Here is a 24,744-nt window from a genome sequence, read left to right on the forward strand (position 1 = left end):
CTTGTGTTGATAGAACTAGTGTTAAAGTGTGTAACACTTGTCACACGTTTGTCTACACAACCCTACTCCTTACCAGTAGTGTAGTAACAGTGGACATTGCCAGTCAGTGACTCAGTTATGTCTAATAGGGTTCAGGAGGAAACAAACTATTTCCACACATAGCTTTACTTTATATTTCACCTTGGACTGTTTTATTTACAAAGGCGAGTACAGAAATGTGTTTGACTCTTTCACAAACTGAAAGAGTAAATAAATGTACACTTCACATAAGGGACATATAAGTAAATTTTATGTTGTCTTTTATGAGATGTTACATGGAAATTTTATGGACAATTTTGACCATTTTACAATCTCTATTCCTGTTAAATGCAACAACTGAAGTTGCTATCACCCTTACAGTCCTCCTTAAATTTAGGATGGCTTTACCATTTCCATTTTTGCAAGTGAAACAATAAAAAGTGTAAAAGTAAATTGGGTGCCCTGGTTAAAATAACACCTTTCCCTCCCACCCCACCCAAACAATGTTGAAAAGTGGGTATGACAGATGATTAAACATGCTGATTCCCTCTTAACCACTCTGCCTGTAAAGCTACACTTCGCCAGCCGTGCTTTGCTGTCACTTAGCCTTTCTGCTCCACCAGTACTCTGGCGGTTATGCTTTATGTTTATCTGGTGCTCCTAAAAGCACTTATCTCAGTAAAATGATCAATAAATCAAATACAAAATAAATAAAATTGAGGAAAAGATTTTCTCTTTGTAGCACTGGCAGAGGTAGGAATGACAGCTGAGCAAATCTGTTCTCTGTCAACTAAGGAGATAATTTGTGCACTCTGCAGTTTGTACAAAGTGTTGGGCATAAACTACAATGCCACCTAATATCTGGGTTAACATGGTAGTTTAACATTAAACCATTGTGGTTATTTTTCATCTACCATAACAGTTTTCAAGCTTTATGGCATGTAAAAGTTGTTAGGTTTTTTCCTATGTGATAATGTGATATCATGGGATGCCGTGCATTTGTAAGGACATTTTGTGTGTCATGTAACGCCACCTTAGTTACAGGTAGGGGTTAGTCAGTAGAGAAATGATGTTGCATGAAATGACATGCGAAAAACAAAATTGTGTAGTGATGACACGCGAAATTACTTAAGAAATTGGCATGTTATTAATACACCATTTGGTGATACCAGGCTGTCCTCTCTTAGGCCTCAAGCTAAGGAACATGAAGTCTCAAGCGTGCAAAAGAGATGTCTGCACACATTGTCTTTGCTGCGCCATGTCTTTGGCAAGGGGGCATCCACAGTTTACAAGGCTTGCCTTCAATTTTACTCATCAAACAATGGTTGTGTACACAGCCCATTCAAGGCAGGGAAAATGCAACACAACGTGACAAGAACATCAAGCATCTAGCCATCTGGGGAAGAAGAGTGCCAAATAAGGAATCCTTAGTGATTATGGAAGCACTAATCTTTTTTCTCTCCTGTCAAACCCCAAAAAACAGTGGATGAAGGAGAAATACGAGTGAGCATTGATCTTACCATGTGTTCCTCTGACACTGGACAGATTCTCCTTTCTTGTGTGAAAAGGAAACAGTGACATGAAAGTTTTAACATGGAGGAAAAAGGGCTGCCAATTCAAAGATGTTGATTGATTTAAAATTCCTCCTCCCACCTTTAACTCACTCTCACACAATTTATTTCCCACTTGCTTTTGTTGCCACCAGGGCCAGTCTAGTTCCTGACCTCACAAAAGCTCGTCATTAAGATTGAAATCTTCACCACATAAAATTTTATTTGAAATCAATTCAGTGACCTTCACCATACAAAGGCAAACACATTGTCAAACCCTTTGCGAGTTGAGGCACTGTGTTAAACAAGTGTTGCATATCTTTATTAATCAGTCCTCTGTTAGTAATATTAAAGAGGTTAAAACTTCCTTGTGTTCGTTTTTCACTTTTAAGGACACGTGGTAAACTTTCTAAAAGAGAATTTTGATAGAACATTTTTTTTATTATTATTTTTTTAATTTTTAACTATTGTGTGAATGAGCGCTTGCTTGCGAAACTGCACATGAATACAGGGTGGGACTTTATTCAACTGATTGCACAGTATACAGCCCAGCAAACCATTCTCATCTCACAGAGTTGCCCCAGGCTCTGTTTCACAGTAGACAGATGGAAGGAAACATTACCACAGCATGTACAATCGCCTTCGTCAAAAAACACACAAAGGCTGTTTTAACAGTCAGTTACTTCCTGAGAAAGAGAAAGCTGTCCAAGAAAGCAGAATTGATTTGGTTTAGGTAAAAAATCTTAAAAAGGAAACACTGTCACGTTGATATCTGTTGATGTTCTGCATGTATTTTTGAGCATTTGTCGTTTTTGTGTTTATTTTGAGCAAAAAGTGACAGATAAAAGAGAGTGGGTGAAATATTTGTTCTTCTTTTGCACTACAAATTGATCTTGCACTGTATGGTTACAGAAAGCAGATGTGGGATGTACATGAAACACAGCAGAACAGCAACACACTACTGCTGTTTCATTATTAATTTACACACAAAGCATAATCATACCAATGTATGTTGTCATTAACTGACACTTTTCCACCTGTGATTTATCATACAATAATCACTTTTAGTTTGTACTGTTTAAAAACCAAACATGGAACAAGTCTTAGCCCACAGGACCTATTACATCGGTGTTGTAAATACCTGAGTCATAAATTATTAATTGACATTGCTGATTTTACATTTAAAGGCCTGACCTCATTATGGAGAAAAAAAAACAAACAAACAGGAAGATAATTTTTAACACTATTTTTTTATTTTATTTCTTTGGCCAAATCCTGTCTTAACCACCTTTTGCAATTAACCCCAAAATGGAAGGTTTAAAGGCTATTCTTTCAAACAAAACACAACTAAATTCTAATAAGCATAGCTTTGCTTGTTAGCTTGCCAAAAGCAATTAGCAGTCGAGCACCTGTCAAGGACAAAAACACAGAGATGTCAACCAAATCTGTAAAATAATTGTGTATGCAATTAGTAGTTTTATACAAAACATTAAAACACATTTGGATCAGCCCTAGTGTAACCTGTACCCCGCACACACACACACACACACACATTAATTTACCAGTGGAACATTAGGTGACGACATGTCAATTGAAAGTAATGGTTATTCACAGTACTGGCTGTAGTCTAATGGGTGTGTTGTAAATGCATGTCACTCAATGTTAGACCCTCATTAGTCTCAGGAGTTCTGTGTTTTGTGATGAATTTTGCCTCATTGTGCTTTAGCCACGCTTCAGCCTCATCTGACTGTATATTATTGACAGTGGCCCTATCAGCAAATGAAGAAAAATGACCTTAGATCTATGATCATTTAGGATTTTTTTTTTTTTTTTTTTTAATTTATTCAGATTTTTAGAAGGCTGGGTCAGTCGTTACATGGGGCCCAAGGTGTGGACCCAGGTGTGGGTTTTCAACCTTTTCTCCTTAAAATTATTTTTATGTACAACAAAACTACAACAGCAGATACATTTTTATGGGAAATGTATTCATTGGGTAGGTTATGTCCAGAGGCAGAACATTTCCTGAATTAATGCAACACTGCATTTATTAATGGCTGTGGAGTCGCCAGGTGGTGGTTGGGGTGGATGGCAGGCGTACAAAGTGCACAACTGTCACATCAGAGACTGGGGTTCGTATCCAGAGTCAGGTCTGTGATTGGGGTCAGGCAAACAAAAGCACTTTGGTTAGGGAAAGATCGTGGTTTTGGTTAAATGTAAATAAACATGAAGTGTCTGAAGTCACTTTGAACTTTTTCTGTGTTAAACCAGACCACAATCTTTCCCTAACCTTAACCAAATTCTGTGAGAGCCTAAACATAACCATTAAAATGTTTACTAACGCTTTAGTCCTCTACAAATGGATATTGTATTGCGCGACCAGATATTTTGGTGGAAAACATTTTACTGATACATTCAGTATCAACGTATTCGCGACTTGCCAAATACATAATTATCAATTAAGAGAAAAATGAAATCAGGTCGTAATAACTTTTCCTACAAAGTGTATTTGCTGTTTTAGTTTAGTTGTATATGAACTTATTTTTTAGAAGACAATATCACTCGCTGGAGTGACAAAATCAGATACTGTGGGTGTCTTTTTAAGTACTTAATTGCCAAAATCCCAACACTGAAGTTTGTTGAAAAGGTGCGGTAATAGCACTGTCAAAAGTCAAAGTCTAAGGAAATTCCACTCAATGGTCAGTTCAAGTCACGTTCAGTTCAGTTTCTTCATGAATCAAATCAACACTAGAATTTGATTCCAATCCAAGACTACTTTTGCAAAGGTTACATGGATGCAAAGCAGAAAAACGAATAATTTTTTCTCAAAGAGATGCCTTTTAGCACTGTTGTTTCAGGTACCAAGAGCAAAAGCACAAGGTATTAAAGGTAAAACAATACAAGCAAATGCCTTCTGTTCTAATGTGGAGAACCCCACATATTGTGCATAATTGATAATATTCAGAATTCTCAAAATAATAGTCTGATGTCAATGACCCCCTGATGCCTTGTGATTTGTTTCTCTGTTTTAGTCATTTTGTTTTCCAGACATGACAGACTGTAATCGGCTTGCCTAAAGGCTTTTTCTTCTTCGCTATCTACTGCTCTGGAAGAAATTATAGTCATGAATGCTGCATATTCATACTTTATGGAAAAGTTCAAATCTTATTTCTTTCAGGGTGTCTTTTTGTCTTGTCTTGGGTTTTTCTATCATTTCTATAAAACTCTACCTCTGTTGTCAATAAGGGAAAAACCAAATATTGAATTGTCCTCAGTCTGTCCACTCCATCTTTCTCAGATCTTTTTCTTTCTTCAGAGATCCTTGAAAAATTATGAGAGAAAGAAACAGACAGAGAGAAATGAGGCAAAGGAGATTTTATTTGTGGTAAATCCCAGTGGTGCTTGAAAATGGCCATAAAAACCCAGCCTGTATGGACAGGAAAAAGTGTTTTGTCAAGATGTCTTCAAATCTTCAAAAATGTCTGCTGTATTTCTACAGGATATGCTTTGGACATATTTGCACTGCTCTCTTTGTGTGTGACATGCAGTATGGAACTTTGCTCCTCTTTTTTTTTTTTACTGCTGGAAAGATCCAATATGAACAATTTAGGCTCAAATGCTCCAAACTAAAAATGAAAAAAAAAACCCATGGCGAAATTTAAGTGAGTGATGAACAAAGACGATGGTACAGCAGCTAGTGCACTGTGGTCTCTTTGGACAAGTTATGCTGTTTAAGCTGAAAGGATAATACAGAACCCACAGAATGGTATTGAATTGAGTATGGTCGGCAAAGAATCTATCCTTTCTCAAAACCTCTGAATGTTAATACATGGCGACCTTGCAATTTAGCTCCGCAATCCCTTCCTTCACCCATCCCTTTGCCCAGCTGTGCCTGACTGATAAGGTGTATTAGTGAGTGTGCTCTTTCTACCAATTATTTCTGTTACATGTGTGAATAACAAGTCATGGATTCAGTGGGAGGCCAACAGCAAGGATGATTAAAGGCAATGTTGAGGAAAAGGTCTATTTGATCATATCTTAAGAAAAGAAAAAAAAAAACAACAAAAAAAAAAACAACAAAAGTGAGCTTTGCTTTTCTACATATCTGTGACTGATTCCCTTAGCAGGGCACAGTTTTGTTTTAACATTGTTGGAAACAGTTTTATTTGACTGTTCGGACGGAAGATCCAGTCAAAGTTTATATAAAATGAATACAATTTTTGAGGACCAGTAAGGGGAAAAAGATAATAGTACATTCCCTGATTTTGATATAGCAAGAGATACATTATGTGATAGCACCCAGTTCATTGTTGAATTTTTTTTTTTTTTTTTGCAATGAATAAACAATTAGGGGAAAACAGTGATGTCCACCACAGTCAAGTTTTACACTCATAAATACCTATTTTGTGTTGATGAATTATACGTCTATTAATGCATGCTATAAAATTTGAGGTAGTGCAGTTATTAGATTTCTTCCAATTTGTTAGCAACGTTGTTAAAAAAGTTTCCTCAGAAAGGTAATTTTGAAAATATCAAAACAGCCACGTGCCCTCTGAAAAATAATTTGGCTCTCACCTTATTTAAACAAGTCCTTAAAGAACCGACAGAGACCAACAGTACAATTAATAAAACAAATGCTGTAGTATGCTGTGGCTTTAGACTAAAGTATTATTTGGCCTGAACAGAAACAGTCATCTGACCAAATCGTGGCAGGGGATGAGTGGTGTGACATGAAATAATGTGGAGGGGGAAATGGTGAACAGGTGAAGAATGTTTTTTATGAAACCTTGCCACGGGCTAAACTTGTTAAAATGCAAAGTTGCAGTCATTTGTTGTATGAGGTGATGACAAAGGGACAGGGGTAATTAGCTGTAAGACGGTGGTGGGGGGGGGTTTTGACCTTTGTGTGACCATAACCCTTTATGACCCCCATAAAAGCACCTGTTAGAATCCACTTTAGGGTATTTGGGGGCGGAGCCGCGGCAGGAAAGTGACAACTTGATGATTTGCGATAAGTGATTTTTTTTTTCTGAGCCAATCGATACGCTGCACCGACGCCTGTTTCGAATTGTGACTAACCACCGCCACCAGATCTGTTGATGTTTCACTTCAACAGGTTTTATGCTCCAATATACGCACCGTTAAACAACTTTCAGCGCTCTGGTGCTACTGAATATCTGATCCATACTTCAGTATCATTTTAAGGAGGAATTGGAGTTACCGTGTCCGTTTTAATACAATGACATTTTCCCTCAATTCTCCAGGTAATCCCTTGTTGCCATTTTTATCTGTTCTTGCATCTCAAGTGTTCACCGTTTTCATGGTAATAAGCCGAACCGTGATTGGCTCGTACACCGCAGGAATTATCTGACACCATTTTTATACATGGGAACTATGGAAACGGCGAGCAAACCCATTACCGGGCTAATTTCTCTTCTCATCCCTCAGAGGGGGCTCTGCCATGGCCCGCTGACACTCTCGGGAGTGTCCGAGAAGATTCTGAACCTCATCATTATTCTGAGGTGCTGATGATACAGTGGATCTCCATTGGAGAGGAAAAAGCAGAAACAAGGCTCGGTACAAAAGTGAACAGTGCCCCCCTCTTGCTTTCAGGCGGTTTTTTTTTCCTGGAGCAGTGTGGCCACTGCAAACAGCAGAGGCATCTGTGGTCCAGACATAGCCCGCCGTCCACCTATATCTCGGTGCAAGCATCTCTCCAACGCAGTGCGGCTTTAAGAGGACCGGCGCTCTTAAATCGGCGCCTGGCTCCTCCTCCCGCCATGATGTCAGTCGGAGGGAGAGCGAGAGGGAGCGAGGTGGGCAGTATTGTGGAACTGAGTTCATACAATACTACTGAGACATCTACAGCTTAGCAGACAGATACGGTGAACCGCCTATCCCGGCTCCTGTAAGTGATGCTGCACTGAGGCACACTTTGATCCAACTCCACTGGGGGGGCGATGCGCTCTCCGCATCCCTCCATTAAGAGTTTTTTTTTTTCTGGGGAGCGTGCACAACCTTGCGTCAGTCTAAACAAGTGGTTGTAAAATAAAATAGCTTCAAGCTTTCAGTTTTTCATCAGAAACCCTTTTTTTTTTTATATATATATTTTTTTTGCTCTCTTGGATTGAAGTTTTGCGCGCGGGTCAAGAAGCGTTGAAAAGCACACGTCTTAAGTTTGGTGCCAGCGATTTTCAGCTTGCAGAGTAAAGTAGGAAATGTCAAGGCAAACGTAGGCTAGGGATACAAAGTTTCTGAAAAACAAGCTTGGATCAATGCGAATCTCCGCCCGTGGGATTGCGAACCCAAGATATCCGAAGAGGAATTACAGCGTCTCCTTTTCATAGTTGATCGCTGTACATGATTTTTTTATTTTTATTTTTATTTTTTTTACTCTTACACATGAGGACCACAATTTTTTAGCCCATGGATAAGTTTTTGTAGTGGATAACATTTTTTTTTCCCCCCTGCTCGCACTGCATTTTGCTGCTTCTGATGAGGATCCTTTCTCCCCCTTTTCCCTACTTCATTTTAATTCCTGGCACTTCTTTTTTGTAAATCAGCGATGTCTCTACGCGACGGCACTCGCGGTTGATTTCTCACCCTGTTCGAGCGGAAAAGGTAAGTTTTGCTCTTGATCCCGACTTTGCTGCTCACTCAAATGGTGTTTTTTTTTAAACTTACGCGGTCTCTGGGCACATGTATGCTGGTTCTGTCCCCCGAGCTCGCCCAGGAACGCCGGAGAGCCTAATTTTAAGTGGTTCGCGTGAAACCAAACTGATGTCCCATTACCGGCGAGGTCCTGCGCTATATATTTTCTCGATTGCTGGGAGCAACACAAGCCGGGCGAAAATGTCGTGACGGTCTGTGAGGTGCTTGGAAAAAATCAGAGTGTTGCGTTACTGGCTTATTTTGGATGTCCCGCGTGTTTTCCTAGAGCCGTTCCAAAAGATAATAACTGGCGTCCCCGTGCACCTGATGCAAATAGAAGCGAGCCACGGACACGCTGCGTCCTGGAGAATCTGAGCCGAGTTGCAGCATTACGAACGTGCGCCGCGCGGTTGGTCACGACTCCGGGCGTCCATTAGTCCCGCTCAACACCGGTCGCTCGATAGACAGGCCCACTTTCCAAGAGCATCCGACTGCGGGGACTTTTCGGCGCAGGTTTCGGTCTCTCAGCGGCTCGGCCGCCAAGCCCGGTGCGTGGGTGCGCGGCAACGGCGCGCCCCCGGTCGAGCGGCGCGGCTGTCAGAGACCGTAACCTCAGATATCTGTTTGTTCGCCACTGGGAGTGACAGTTCAAATAGTCACGACGCAAAACCCAGCTGGCCCGAAGATGAACCGCCACAGTTGGTTGTGTGGCTCCGTAATGTGTTATGGCTGCTCAGTATGCAATAGATTATCATCGGGCCCGCTTTTGAAAGACTCCCACAAGGCCCATTCAACTCTGTATTTACTGGAGAATTAAATCAAATGGTGATGCGTGTCTTCCCAAGCGGAGCAGCGTGTTTTGGCTATAGGCTGAGGCACTGCATTCAAAGAGGAGCGGGTGCCGCATGAGTAGCCCGTTTGTCAGATTTGAAAATAGCAGCGAAACCCCTTCGCTCACATCCATCCACATTTCGAATTCAACGTTCGGTGCAGAGCAATTGATCATGGTCCGCAGCATCCTCTACGTGTTACAACATTGTCTCCAATCATCTCCCGGGCTCGGATAAATTCAACGCAATCTTGTCTGCAGAACCACGAGTTTGCGACCTCGCAACCTGAATCTGTAAGTGTGCTAAAGAGTTTACGGTGCAACTAACCTGTAGACTCCGAAGTACCTTTCAGGCGTCAAATGTGTTGTCCCTTTGCTTTGCTTTTGTGTTTCCATCTACTGTCTATGTTTGGGTTGTCCCTATGGAACACATTCACACTCCTTTACAAATTTCTGCTTCCAAAGTCACATACAGTTCATATAAAATGACTTAAGATTGTGTCCATCACCTAAGGTCATCTTTACTTTTAGCCTAGATCTTCTCTTGACCAGCTTTCTGATATTCAGCATGTTGTGGTAGTTGAGTTTTCCCTTCCACTTCCCGTAAAGGATATTGTGTTGAATATGACAACCCACATTGATTTTGCCTATTTCAAAATCCGTGATGGTGTGTACAGCACAATTGTCACTTGAACTGTGGCCACTTACTTACATATATGAAAATGTTCTCTAATATGTTTCGACTCAGTATTATTCAAATATAAAATTCTAGTTTAGCAGTTATTCTTAACATTTATGGTTCCGGACTAAAGTTTAAATTTTTCTGAATTTGTTTGAATTAATTGCATGGTTTCTTTGACAACTTATTTAGCCTACTTGTCTGTAATTTAGGATTTTGTCACATTTTCATTAAAATTTTAAAGTCAAAGTTAACATTCAATATGACGTAAAGCAACTCCAACTTATAGTTAGCATTAGGATTACATTTGCATGTCTGGACTGCCCTCTTGAGGTCCATGATTACAACAATGTAAATTAGTTTGCCACATTGCTAATGCAGGAGGGTAAGAAAAATTACCCAGCGACCATTTTATTACCCAAGTAGTACAACTGTTCATAATCCAAGTCTATCAAAGAATTAAGAGACTGATCGGAATTTGAATAGCCACTGTGTTATTGCGCCAAAGAGCACTGCCAGGCTTTATGCTACAAATTACGTGTCAGACGATTGATATATCATCTATTTATTTTTTCATTGATAAAAATCTAGTGTGGTGTTCAAATCCCAGTGATATTTGAACTTGAATATACATCTTTTGGCAGTATTAAATCTGCTATTAACATAGTCAATGCAGTCATTTATGTCGAGCATAACTTTCTCGCACTCTCTGACTTTCTAGCACGACTTAGGTAATATAGTCATTGTTGAAGTTTCCCAAGAGAAAATAACTTTTATTCCTCCACTGTGTAAGGAAAATTGTTCTGGCTGTGTGAACTGAAAAAGAACTGACTGATCTTGACAGAAACCTGGTCTGTCAGCCTGTCGGAGATCCTTAAAGCTGTTAAAGAGAGAAAGCCCAAGACAATCAAAAGTATTACATCTGCCGATGCCCTTTTTTGAAAATCTCTTTGAATCCACAGGCAATCTCGGTAGATACAACAGATGTAAAAACTTGGCTTTGACAGTTAAAGGACTCCAAATGTCTTGGGTCCCAGTCTGAGACTAACTACAATGAAAGTTTCCAGTTGAGGGTATCTTTAGGGGCGAAGGCAGGGGTTGACGGTTTCTGTATTTCTCCCCTCTCACTGCCACCGTTCAGCGGCTGCAAACACCAGGAAGGCCTGTCCATCACACTGTTGTATAAAGTGATCCAGGGTTGGCCTGCTCCTCTTCCCTCTGTGTTTCCCAGGAGGAAGGCTTGAGTTTGCCTGCTGGATTCAACCTGCTGTCTGGGGCTCAAAATAGCATTTCAGGAGAATAGTGAAATGTAAGCAAAGGAGACACTCTGACTGACACCTAGGATTTCTTTCTCCCTCCCTCCTACTTTTTTTTCCCCTCCAGCACAATTCCTTCTCTCACCTAGCTTATCCCTCATGGACAGGTTTATAAAGACTTTTGACAAGTGAAAAGCCATGCAAATTTTGGAAATTCAGGGATAAGAGAAAAGAACCCACATTAAGTTAATAGAATAAGAGGAGTAAAGAGGTTTTGCCATAATATGTTGAAGGCCAGCATGTACCTCTTTCCTGTAAAAATATCTAACATCACAATTTTAGCATTCTAGCTGCACGTAGAAATATAAATATCTATTTCTATAGATAGATAGATAGATAGATACACACACACACACACACACACACACACACACACACACACACACACACACACACACACACACACAGCTAGCGTATATATGTATATCTCCTATACTAGTAAAACTGTTTTTCCTAACATCACATTAGCAATGCCAAGGTGGCCTTTTCGTTACTACATTTGTACTCCTGCATGTGCTTTGACTCAAAAACATACTACACCCGTTTATCCTGCGGAACATTATTGTCACTTACAAGGGAGAGAAAATATAGATCATGCTTTGATCTTTTCTATTTTTTTTTACTTCGGCGAATCGCATCCCATTTAAGGATGTAATTTAAACTTCATTATGCGTTGTGTGAGCTCAGCCTTGGACTGCCTGGCGATCATCACAGTAAAGCAATTGCTGCTCACTCTCAGAAAGATGCACACTTCAAAGTAAAGTGTGTCACAGTTACTAAAGGGATATATCTCATCAATATTTTGACATGACAGTACAACACTGTCTGTACTATATATGTAGAATAAATAACCCTCACACTGATTTATGTCAGCTATGTTTTTTTTTTTCCTGTCCAACTGTCTTTAATGAGTCTCATGTGACTGCTTTATGAAATGTGTGAATAGAAATCTGTCTTTACAGGCTGCATGGACACCTAGCAGTTGTTGCTGATTCAAAACCAGCTTAATTAAATTCTTATTTTTAATCAATTCCCCTTTGTTGGTAGGCTGAGAGCTTAGATGGCTATGAACACTGTTGCCTTGCCAATTTAAAGGACCCCTGTAGTGCAGTTTAGGCAGTCATACCTTTTCTACAGGATATTGTTTGACTCATGTAAATGGATGGAAATTTCATAAAGTAGGAAATATTATGGTTCCCAAAGAGCTATTTGCAGTCCCTTGTTACTGCGGGTATGTTTGCATTTTCAGTACCAGCTGCACATCGTTTGTGTGATGGCTGTCACAGACTTTTTGCTTATACTTTAAAGGAAAGGGGCGTTTGATATCAAGGCAGCCGCCTTATGAATACAAACCAATATCCCGAGAAAAAATCAGATGAGGTTAATAAACACTCAAGGGGCTGGTGTACCTAAACACATAGGGGGACATGAGCAATTAAATGATATTAGTCGTTAAATATATTGCACCAGAATACACATGGGGAGCCACTATTATTACGAGAAGTAAACATAGCAGCGCATGGGTGGCTTTTCCCTGGTATGTCATTCCGCAGTTAAATCAATCTAAAGACCACTAATGTAATTCTGTTGTTTCACTGCAAAATTCTACTGAACACAGATATACTTTGATTATTTCACTGTTTTACCACCACTGTAATCTCAAAAGCCCATTACAGCCTGTGTGGCCAAGCCTTTATAGAGAGCAGTGTGATTTTGGTGGAAATGATGTAATTTAATTTATTAAAGATATCCAAGAAGGAATTAAATGAAAAAATAAGTCAAAATGTAGGCTAACAAACCAAATGAAGTATTTCCCATAATAACTGACTAAGTAACCTACTAATCAACTTGTGGAGAGCAGTCAATATTTCATGCTAGCATATACTGGCAATGAAGGTGTTGCAGAGTATGACTACTTCATCATCTTCCAATGACCTACTTGGATTTTGGCAACTGGGGTTCTTGCCCTTTGGCCAGCTTCTGCACATACAAAACAATTAAAGATTTTGTAGAACAACAGCATCGAATGAATTGGCACCCAGTACAATAAAACTTATTAATGAATAATGTTCCATGAGGTTAAACCCATCTGCACTGCATTTTCCGCTAAGGATTTTATCATAGGCCTCATTCAGTACAAACAGAGAACTGGATGCTTTTTAAATCTGATGTTGGAGAAAACACATTCGTCAGGGTGTAATGAAGTTATGATTAAATTTCACTAATTTGACTGATGGAGGCTTTCACAATAAATAATTTCACATTGTTGTCTCCTTCCACCGCAGTTAGTCTAAACAGCGCTCTTATCATACTGCGTATGTTTACACACATGGGCGTTCATGAAATATTTGAGAGCTCAATTGTTTACATTCAGCGCAAATGAGGCTCTCCATTATTAGTTGCTGTCAAGTGGTACAACAGCAAGTGTGTGCCTGTGTGTCTTCATGCATGAAAGCACCAATGTTAAAGGCTCAGTTATGCTGCCTCCAAATCCGCTGGTCTAGATGTGAGGTGCAGTTTATGAAGACACCGCCACACCGTATTGACTCACGTTGACTCAGATATGAATTCAATTTTTCTGTGTCCCCCTTTTTTTTCCACGCGCAGTAGTTTGTGAACAAGCTTTCAAAGCACACTATTTTATCGCAACAGTGAACTCAACTGCTTTCATACTTCTCGATAAAAATATGAAATGGTTCATTCCAGAGATGAAATGGATTGATGGAATATGTGAACTACTAACCTTTATGTGTCCGCTTGCTCAGTGGATGTCATCAAAGGTTAATTGTGTAAAACCAACGTTAATTTGCTCTCAAAGACATGGGAAGGATGTGGGCTCATAACTAGTTAGAATGAATAGGTCAAGTTGAAAATTCTCCGTGAGAGAAAGTAGGACTAATTACAGCAGAACTTGAATGCCATGTAATTTTGTGCACTGACATTGTGTGTTCTGTCTTTCTCTCTCCTTTTCTTCCTCTCTGTCTCACCTCTGTCTTGTGACAGAATTGTTGCTGTAAAAGTGAAGTTCCCATCCACTCTTGAGTATGGACTTAGGAAGTCAGGCTCATGTGCTGGTGGTGTTGCTCACCTGTGCGGTCTTGCTGTGCTGGGCCCAGGAGAGGGACTATACCGTGAAGGAGGAGCAGCCAGAGAATGTCCGCATTGGCAACCTGCGGAAGGACCTGGACCTCAACCTAGACCCAAACATCAGGCTATCCTCGCCGCTGCAGTTCAAGCCTGTGTACAAGACAGGTGATGTGCCTTTGGTGAGAGTGGAGGCCAACACGGGGGAGATCTTTACCACCAACCACAGAATCGACCGGGAGAAGCTGTGCTCAGGGGTTTTCGCTGAGAAACGCTGCTACTATGAGATTGAGGTGGCCGTGCTGCCTGACGAGATCTTCAGATTGGTCAAGATCCGCTTCCTGATTGAGGATGTGAATGACAACGCACCCCTTTTCCAGTCCACTGTAATAAATATCTCCATCCCAGAGAACACAGCAATCAACACCCGATACCCAGTTCCCTCAGCATTTGACCCTGATGTAGGGATCAATGGGATCCAACATTATGAACTGGTCAAGGTGAGCATCAATCCTGTTTCATTTCTATCATATATAGAATGGAATGCAGTAGACTAGACTCACTTATCCTGATTTTAATACAGTAAGCATTATTCAGAGAGGGCTGCAACTGTTTGGAAGAACATTTACCGTTTTAAAGGTGCATAATTGGAGCCACAGTGCAAAAGATCCAGTTCAAATTGGAGTTTGTCCTTAGCTTTTGGATTAGTGAATCATTTTTCTAAATCATTTTGACAAAACAATTTTGTCAATACATTTCTGAATGACCATTTAGTTGATTTATGAATGTCAATGTGGTTTATCTAACATCAGGCCTGCCACAGTCTCTGAGAACATGCCAATAATAACTCTTGTATTTGATATTTGCTAAATTGTCAGCTGTCATTAAATAATAAATAATTAAAAACACCCAAGTATCTGAAGCTGAATTTCTAAGTAAGGATCCCTAAAGACTCACTCCACCAAAACTGAAGTTGATAAGAGGCTATTACTGTATGTCTGCAATGTCATTTCTAAACTAAAAGCCATCTTGTGATTGCCTTGTGATTCTGGAACAAACCTCACCTTACAGTAGCTTTTAGTAGAATAAATAGGCTTTTTGGAAATCCAAGTACAGAGCAATTACAGCCAAACATTTAAACCAAAGACCACTGTAGCTCTCTCTCTTGGAGAAACAATTACAAAGATACAAAATGTGATAGAAAGTATACCATGTTTTTTTTTCTGTCTCCAATGCAAGCAGAATATTAGTCAGTACACATATTTCTGATGAATCTCTAGCACAATGCTATGCCTGCAGCATGACAGCTGTCTACATCAGGTCTGAATAGTTGACTATTTTTAATCAGTGAGTCCTTATAGTTTTTTTTTCATCCCATATGGTTTTCATGTAATATGATCTGGATTTCTCATTGTAGCTTCTTCTGTAAACCTGTTCTTGTGCTATAGTGCCGTAGTATATCCATATAGGAAATTAATTTGACTGTGCGTTAAAAAATGTGACCTACTTTTCATAAAGTGGAATATGTTGTCAAACCTACAATGTCTTATACCAGCCATTAATATTTAATATGAAAGAAGGCTTTATTTCATTATGAAAGAAGGCTGTAAAGAGGTGGAAGTTTTCGACATGTATTGTAATATTAGAGAACATGCAGTAGAAAGTGCAGACACAGCATATACTGCAAGTCCAATTTACAGCAACAGGTTACATGTGCTGAACATAGTAAATTAAAGCAAGTGAGAAGGAATGTACCGTATTATGCTAATAGATGTCTCATGCAGAACTAGGAAAAGCTTTTCTTCATCATCTAATTGATGCACTATTAAACTGCAGTGCAATATTCTCTGTTGCCTAATGGAGTCAGCATTAAATCCAGAAATGAAGGATAATATCATGCATTCTTTATTTATAGTCTAGACTACACTCTGTGCTTTGTGGATAGGCAAATAAGGGAGATGACATGAGACCTTACAAATGATGTGCAATTAAAGAGGGAGATGCAAGCACTCAGGAGGAAATTCTAAACATAATAAATAAATAAAGATTACTGGAATTGAGAGCATGGTGCAAGACAAAGGACTGTCCATCTTGGAGTCTCAGATGACGTTAACATTGGGTTCGACTGAACAGAATCATGTCCGTCCGTGTCTGCCTTGAATACCAATTTGCATTTTTAAAGAGTCTCCCCACTGTCAAAGCTTCTCCAGCGCAATGTCCTGAATTGTTCATGCCTGGAAAATCACCAACCAAATGTTCTGCTCATTATGATGATCATCTGCAATCATTTTCTTTCCCCTTTTCACAATATAAAGCTTTCTAAAACCCTTGTCTAGGCTGTGGTTGTAGTATCTTTTGCAAGAAATTCTGCTCAGAGCATCCTTGGCTCTGCATCTCTGATTCACTTCTTATTATTATATTCTTATTGTACTCTAGATTAATTTCCTTGTGTTCCATGTTCCGTATATGTAAAACACACAGGGAGAAGCATTAAAAGAGCCAGCGACATTTTCAACCTTTGGTATCTTTTATTTCAGAAGTGCAGTAGAAAGCCAAGGGTTTAGTGGGGAGGGAATGTGCAAGCATTTCCCAGAATAGCTCTTGGCGGCTAAGCCACCCTTGGACTATCTTTATATGGTCCTGTGAGATTTGTCTCAGAAGCTCCCTCAGAATGATAGTTTGCCCAGTTTTCTTGTGTTGTGCAGGGCACAGTGCTGAAATTGCTACCATTGTGTAGCACAGTGAGCCATACTCAATGATCCACAACTCCACGTGTAGCATGTCTGAGTTGCCAACATACAGAACAAATAAAAGAAATGTAGTAGCCTCTTTTTGTACAACTTTGTCCTTTTCTAATAAGAGGGACAACGAGTAATTTCATCCTACACAGTGCTCCAGCACCACACATAATGGTTTGTAATTACACTTTGAGTGAAACTCTGCCATCAGTGTTGTGCAGTGGTGTGTTATGTCACCTGAACAACAGAGAAGACGTCCTAAGAAATGGTCAAGGTCAGGGAAAGCAATCACATGCATGGATGGAGGAGGATCTCCCCCGAAGCCGATCTGATCACTCTACATATTCACAGTTTAACTCAGAGGCCAACACGGAAGAATGCATAGGACTAAAGGAGAGTCTGCCGTTGGCTTTGCTCAGAATTTTGGTTGTTAACAAATGCTGGCCACTATCCTTATTCCAGTGAAGTATGAGTTTGCGGCATAACACAGTACATTAATCAAGTTGCATCTATGCATCTATAGACATATTTAAAGTTGGCTTCTTGTTCACTACATTTCTTGTAGATCAGTGTTCTGCTGCTGGCTGGGCTATGCCTCACTAATAAACTGGATGATTAAGTTAATGTCTGCATTTTGGTTGGGCAATCTGGAGGGCTCTTGGACTTAAACTCTTGCCAACTACCTAGGTTTTTCCTCTGGTATTTTGCAATCAACTTGGTTTCTACATGTCTATCTGAAATATACCTAAATTCTTTGAGTGGATGGAATGTTTTTTTTTTTTTTGCTGGTACTCCAAGTCTGAGCTTGAATAATTTTATCCCTAAACTGATTATAACTTTGCATTTGAAGATGCAAAAATTATTCAAGCTGCGTTCCCAAGTAGCAGGAAAAATTTGATTAATGCATTGCATGCTGCCTATAGGCAGTGAATAGGATTTTTGGGCAGAGAGCTCCCTATCAAGCATTTCCAGTTTTCATTAGCATCCTATTTTGACACATTATCCTCTTCCAGGGGTTGACAAAAAGAGACAAACAATTCCCAGCTTTTTTTGTCTTAATTATATGCATGAGATCATTGCCAGGGGCAAACGTGAATGAGGGATGGAGAGAAAAAATGAGGGAGGAATGAAAGAGAGAGACAGAGAGAGAGTGAGTTTCTATCAGCATTATAAAGAGGTGCTATAGCTAGTGATGAATAGCCCTCCCCAGTTAGGACCATCCATGGGCATCACCGTGACTAGAGACCTACTGATATATTCACAGCCCAATCTCGGTCTCCTCTGAGTTTTAATAAGGTCATCAACTTGACTGAAAGATGCATCCACTGATAATCTGAGGCTCTGTCTGCAGAACAGGGTTCAGAGTCATACTTCCCTCATCATCAGCCACCTCTGCTTCTGTCAGTATCCCTCAGTCATTTTCATTTAAATTAGCCAACTGCGATTAGATTGTGTACAACACACATCCCACATATATAGCGGCCTGTTACCACTCTGATCACTGATGAGACCTGTGGCCCTGTAATGTGGGATGAATGGTTAGTCATCAAAGTTCAAGAACACATTTACCTGTACAGTATATGTGTGGTGAAAGAGTGAGGCATGGTATAATGTGCACACTTAGCCATTTAGAGAACTTCGGTCTTCTCGTTCAGCCTTAGGGTTTCCACTGGGTGATTCATGCTAGTATTTGGCCCTTTCTTAGCCTGCCCTCGATCTTATCACAATCCACCAGACTAATTCTGTATTCAGGAGGATGCACGGCCTGAGAGATAGCTCTCTTCAACTTATTGAAATGCGCTGAGTGCTGTCTTGTCAGTTGTAAAATTGTGTGAATCCAAGACAAAAGCATAAGGGAAATGCCGGCTCATAAATCATTGTGCAGCATTCCCTTTGACACATCCTAATTCAACATCCTACTATTAACATCAGGCTTTGACAAATATCAGCGTGCAGATACTCAGCTACTGTGCCGAATCTGTGAACTATTCAAACAACTGAGGATTGAGGAGCTCTGTGCGGATGGAGTAGTGCTTAGCAATAGAGCCCCCAGAATGTTGTCTTGGACCTTTCAGTTATGACAGATATAGTTTGGCAATGTGCGCAAAAATTCAGCACAGTTCATCCATAAGGCATTTTCTCGACATTTCCACACATAGTTTTATATGCCAAGTTCGCTTATCCCTATATGACTTTTGCTTGCCAGAAGGATCACAAAATAAGGTCTGAAAGATCATTGCTGCAGTGTTGGCTGTTTTAAGTAGTACTGTCAATCACTGACATGTTGACAAATTCCCTCAGCAAGCAATTTTTCAGAGTACACAATAATTTACATGCTGCAGCTGCACGTTTCCTTGTGTCGGCTACAACAGCATGTTGGCACAAGGATAGTTCTAGATTTTGAAACCTACTGAGCACTCTTGTGCTCACAATTCGGTCGAAATGTTCCTCCCTTGAACAAGGAGAATGTATATATCTTAATCTCATTTGATAGCTGTGCCTAGACAGAGTAATCTCTTCCAACATTATGTGCAGCATGAAGCTTATCTCTTTAAATAGGATGCTTTTTCTTGTTTTACCATGAAACTGCTTCTGACTGAAAGAGCTTCAAAGGGCTTCTTTGTTTCATAATGTGCATGCAGCTCATTCATGGGCTTGATCTTCTTCTTATTTCCTCCCCCTACTCTCTCTTTCTCTCCTCTTCTGCCGCTTGTGTGTCTCTCTCTCTCCCTCTCTCTTCCTTCATTTCCTTCCTCTCTCTTCTAATTTGAAAAAGTGTATGGATCCATACCATACTCCATCTGAGTTTGTAAATATTAGTGCTAGTTTTTTGGGTGAAAGGCAAATACTTGTAACAGCCAGTGCCCGTTTCTCTGGTTTCTCTTGGGGATTACTTATGCATTTGTTTTCATTTTCCTCCGGCTTTACTTTTACTTAGATTTAGCCCTTCTTGAGCAAAAAGCCTTTTAATAGGCAGGATTTTTCACTCTCCTTCTCTTAATCTGTGGTGATCTGGTCTTGCTGTGTATATAAATGGGAGCTTATTGGTGTGTCTCCATTTCCAGCCATCTCTCTCTCCCATAATGAAGTTGAAATGTTACAAGCCAGCCTGCTCTATTCTAACTTGACACAAGATACGAAGATAGAGTGAAATCTTGTTTCAGTGAAGGCAGACGAAATCTGCTGAGGAGGCTAAAGAGGCAAATTAATCCCTTCAAACAGGAGTTGTATATGCATTATACAACATATACAGTACACAGTTATTGGCCACACTTTTAAAAGGATAAATTAACTGACATTTGCTATTTTTCTTGTACATGTATTGTGTAGTGTATGTAAAAAATGACCAAAACTTTGAAACAATCTGATGATTAACATGTTTGAAAAGGCTTTTGATTTACGGGTACCCAATTTAGATGAGCAGAGCAGAGCCAAGAAACAGCTGCCTTGTTTATGAATGTCCCGGGCTGTTTAATTTGCTCTTTACATTCATCACTGCCTAAAAGCCTGATCCTAAGAAGGACTACAAATGAACCTGAGTAGCCTAAGGAAATATCACGACAAGCTGTTTGGCTTTCTAACTCGGCTAAAAAAATCAACACTCTAAGAACAAAAACATGACCAAGAATACAGAATCTAGTACAATATCACTGTACCTTTCTTTGTTATATCTTGCGTGAAAATGTGATATTTTTACTTATGGAATTAATATGTCAGTCTAGTCTTTTTTAATAGAGAGGGCTTTACTATTTGCACAATTTATGACACTCTCTATTCTTAGACCCTTGGTATATGAGAAGTTCAAAAAAAAATCTGTAAAGGAGAAAAATAACTGAGAAGTTTTTCATAGTTTATTTTATAATCTTAAATTTGTTGGTAAAAATTTTCTTGTGTTGTTCACATGAGTATTAACAGATTCACACTAACTGAAAATATGTTTTTTTCTTTGCAGAGTGTCAGCGAATTTGGCTTAGACATAATTGAGACTCCTGAAGGTGACAAGTGGCCACAGCTTATCGTTCAGCAGAACCTGGATCGTGAGCAGAAGGACACCTTCGTCATGAAGATAAAAGTGGAGGATGGTGGCAACCCTCCCAAGTCCAGCACTGCCATCCTTCAAGTCACCATCTCTGATGTCAATGACAATCGTCCCATCTTCAAGGACAGTGAGCTGGAGGTCACAGTACCAGAGAATGCCCCCATGGGGACATCAGTTGCTCAGCTTCATGCCACGGACGCAGACCTGGGTTCCAACGCACAGATCCATTTTGCCTTCAGCAACCAGATCTCTGCCTCGACCAAACGTCACTTTGCCATTGACAGCTCTACAGGACTGATCACTGTGAAGCAGCCACTGGACAGGGAGGTAACTCCTGTTCATAAACTCATTGTCCTTGCCAGCGATGGCAGCTCCACCCCCTCCAGAGCCACAGTGATTGTTAATGTAACAGACGTTAATGACAATGTTCCCTCCATAGACACTCGCTACATTATCAACCTGGTTAATGGGACTGTTCTGCTGTCTGAGAATGCACCTCTCAACACCAAAATAGCTCTAATTACTGTTACTGACAAGGATGCAGATCTTTATGGCAAAGTAGCTTGCTACACTGACCATGATGTTCCTTTCCGGTTGAAGCCTGTCTTCAATGATCAGTTCTTACTAGAGACAGCAGCCCCCCTTGATTATGAGACGACCCGAGAATATGCAATTAAGATAGTGGCATCGGATAGGGGGACGCCTCCTTTGAACACTTCAGCTATGGTTTTAATTAAAATCAAGGATGAGAACGACAATGCACCCATCTTCCCCCAGCCGGAAATCCAACTTTCCATACCGGAGAACAATGACCCCTCTACACAGTTAATAAAAATCAGTGCCACTGATGCAGACAGCGGACATAATGCAGAGATTATTTATACTCTTGCCCCTGACGCACCTGATGGGTTTAACATAGATAGGCGGTCAGGAATTCTCTCTGTGGGAAAACGACTGGACAGAGAGAAGCAAGAGAGGTACTCATTCACTGTCATAGCGAGGGACAATGGCTCCACATCCCTACAGAGCAATGTCACTGTCAGGCTAATTGTCCAGGACCTTAATGACAACAGCCCAGCTTTCACACACCCTGAGTACAACTTCTATGTGCCTGAAAACCTGCCTCTGTATGGAACTGTGGGCTTAATCACAGTGACGGATGCAGATGCAGGAGATAATGCTATTATAACCCTGTCCATTTTGAACGGGAAAGATAATTTCATCATCGACCCTCAAACTGGTGTGATCAAACCCAATATCACCTTTGACAGGGAGCAGCAAAGCTCCTACACGTTTATGGTCAAGGCAGTTGATGGAGGGCAACCTCCAAGCTCCTCCTATGCCAAGGTCACTATCAATGTAGTCGACGTAAATGACAATCGCCCTGTGTTCGTCATTCCATCCTCCAATTACTCATATGACCTAGTGCGAACCACCACTACCCCGGGCGCTGTGGTCACCAGAGTGTTTGCCATTGACAATGACACAGGTATGAATGCTGAGCTGCAGTACAGTATTATCAGCAGCATCATCATCACATCTAGGGTCTCCCCTCGAGGTCTCTTTGCCATCGACAAAACAACGGGTAACATAACACTGCAGGAGAAAATAGTGGCAGCTGATCAGGGACTGCATAGGCTTGTAGTCAAGGTCAAAGATCTAGGCCAGCCTGAGTCATTAAGTGCTATAGCACTTATTCACTTGTTTGTCAATGACACTGTGTCAAATGCTACCTTTATCCAAGAGCAGCTGCGAAAAAGTATGGAGACACCCTTGGACCGTAACATAGGGGACAGTGAGGTAACACCTCAAGCCAACGGATATGTGATTGTTGTTATAGCTATCATAGCAGGGACCATGACTGTCATCTTGGTGATATTTGTGACTGCCTTGGTGCGCTGCCGGCAGACACCCAGGCACAAAGTGGTACAGAAGGGCAAGCAGAGTGGCGAGTGGGTGTCACCCAACCAAGAGAACCGTCAGATCAAGAAGAAGAAGAAGAGAAAGAAGCGATCCCCCAAGAGTCTTCTCCTGAACTTTGTGACCATAGATGAATCCAAGCCTGACGACCCCACCCATGAGCATGTTAATGGTACACTGGATCTCCCTGTGGAGCTAGAGGAGCAAACCATGGGGAAGTACAACTGGGCCACCACACCCACCACCTTTAAACCCGACAGCCCAGATTTAGCCAAGCATTACAAGTCCGCGTCCCCTCAACCTACATTTCAAATCAAACCGGAGACCCCAGTGGCCCCAAAGAAACACCATGTGATCCAGGAGCTCCCTTTGGACAACACATTCGTGGTGGGCTGTGACTCACTCTCCAAGTGCTCATCAACTAGCTCCGACCCATACAGTGTCTCAGAGTGCAGCTGTCAGGGGGGATTCAAGACTGCAGGGCAAATCACCACCCGACAGGTAATTCATGACTTCCTTTTTAAATCCACCCACACTAGTCCCCACTCACACTCCCCTTACTGTCCCATGGTAGGTGATGTGAATGGGGGAGGGTGGCAGCATGGAGCCGGGGGATTTTCCCACACAGACCATGACCATGTCTACATGAATGTCATTTGTACTTAAAAATTAGTGTGTTGAAGACTTGCAACGAACAAGAAAGAGAGGAAAAATAATTTGTTGCAATTAATAGAGCAAACCTTTCAATGTACTGATTGTTATTAATGCATGTATTCACCCTCCTTCATAAGCAACCATAATTGCATAATCACTTACGAAATTACATGTGCAGGTTAATTTCATATTCAAAAGCTTGAGTAATGATAGCAGTGCAGTTATGATGGCTAGCTATTTTAAACTTCATTGTGAGTGGTTGGTGGCAATGTAGCCTGATTCAGAAGGGCCTGGTATAGGCTGCAATGATTGAACTCTCTACTGATGTATTTGAGGTCAAGGTCGAATGAAACTGTGGGCTAATATATTTGGCTGACACATTTAAACAAGCCATGACAAAAATAAATATGGCAGCCAGGGTGACAAGGGCTACTCATTTAATCAGGTATTCATTTAGTCAAAAAGTGTGCAGGTAATAGCACAAAACAAAAAAAATGTGCTCTTGACATGTTAAAACACCTTGATAAATAATACCAATTTTGGTAGCTTCTGTCCTCAAAATATTAAGTGCTGTCTTAACTGTGTAAGTAAGGCTTTGTGGGATAGAACCTCATTTGAATGCCAAGGTACAGCAAAGGGCTTATGATTCCCTAAGAGATATGTGCCAAATGCGAAGTGCCCCAATAAATAAAAGCTGGCAAGGGAAATAAATGTAAATCAGAGGTAAGGAGAGGTGGCCTTGCTCAGTGCTGACAGCCAGAGCAGAGCGCTATGGGGAAGACTGAGTACGGCTTTGGGTGGGGGAGGGGGTCACAGGGATCAAGGTGACGCAGAGCCTTGAGACCAATATACTTAAACACCAAGGGAGCAGTAGTCCATAAAAAAGCCTGCCAGGCCAACGTTGCATTTAGCCCATAAATGCTCCACTTTAATGACCCCAATTATTGTTATAAATGACATACATAGATACACATTCTTTACATTCTTTGAATTAGCTCACATAGGAGATGTACTGACGTCACAACAAAGGTTTGCATCTTTGATGTGTTGGAGAGGACATAGAAGAGTGAAATCGTTGTATCTCAAGTATATGACAAAGTACGTACATGTTGATATTTGATCTGTTATCACCAGCACAATGGAATTAATCAAGACTGACTAGTCAGCACAAGGAGTGGCAATTTATTCATACTGATATGTGTTGCCACAGTTTTCACTCAGTGTCAAACATCCAGTTGATTTTGCTGTTTTTTTGCAACAATTTCCTTA

At 40.6% G+C, this 24,744-nt stretch overlaps 1 protein-coding gene across 3 annotated transcripts in view; it reads left to right on the top strand.

Annotated features, from left to right (window-relative positions):
- Positions 1-14,084: 14,084 nt before the first annotated feature.
- The window catches only part of pcdh11 (protocadherin 11), a 112,985-nt gene continuing 102,325 nt past the window's right edge, over positions 14,085-24,744 (top strand). For all 3 annotated transcript variants that reach the window (XM_040120008.1, XM_040120007.1, XM_040120009.1), the window contains exons 1-2: positions 14,085-14,624; positions 20,815-23,322. In XM_040120008.1, coding sequence (XP_039975942.1) covers positions 14,085-14,624; positions 20,815-23,322 — 3,048 coding nt within the window. The remainder of the gene's footprint in view (positions 14,625-20,814; positions 23,323-24,744) is intronic.

The sequence above is a fragment of the Xiphias gladius genome, chromosome 23, assembly GCF_016859285.1.
Source record: "Xiphias gladius isolate SHS-SW01 ecotype Sanya breed wild chromosome 23, ASM1685928v1, whole genome shotgun sequence".
NCBI lineage: Eukaryota > Metazoa > Chordata > Actinopteri > Istiophoriformes > Xiphiidae > Xiphias > Xiphias gladius.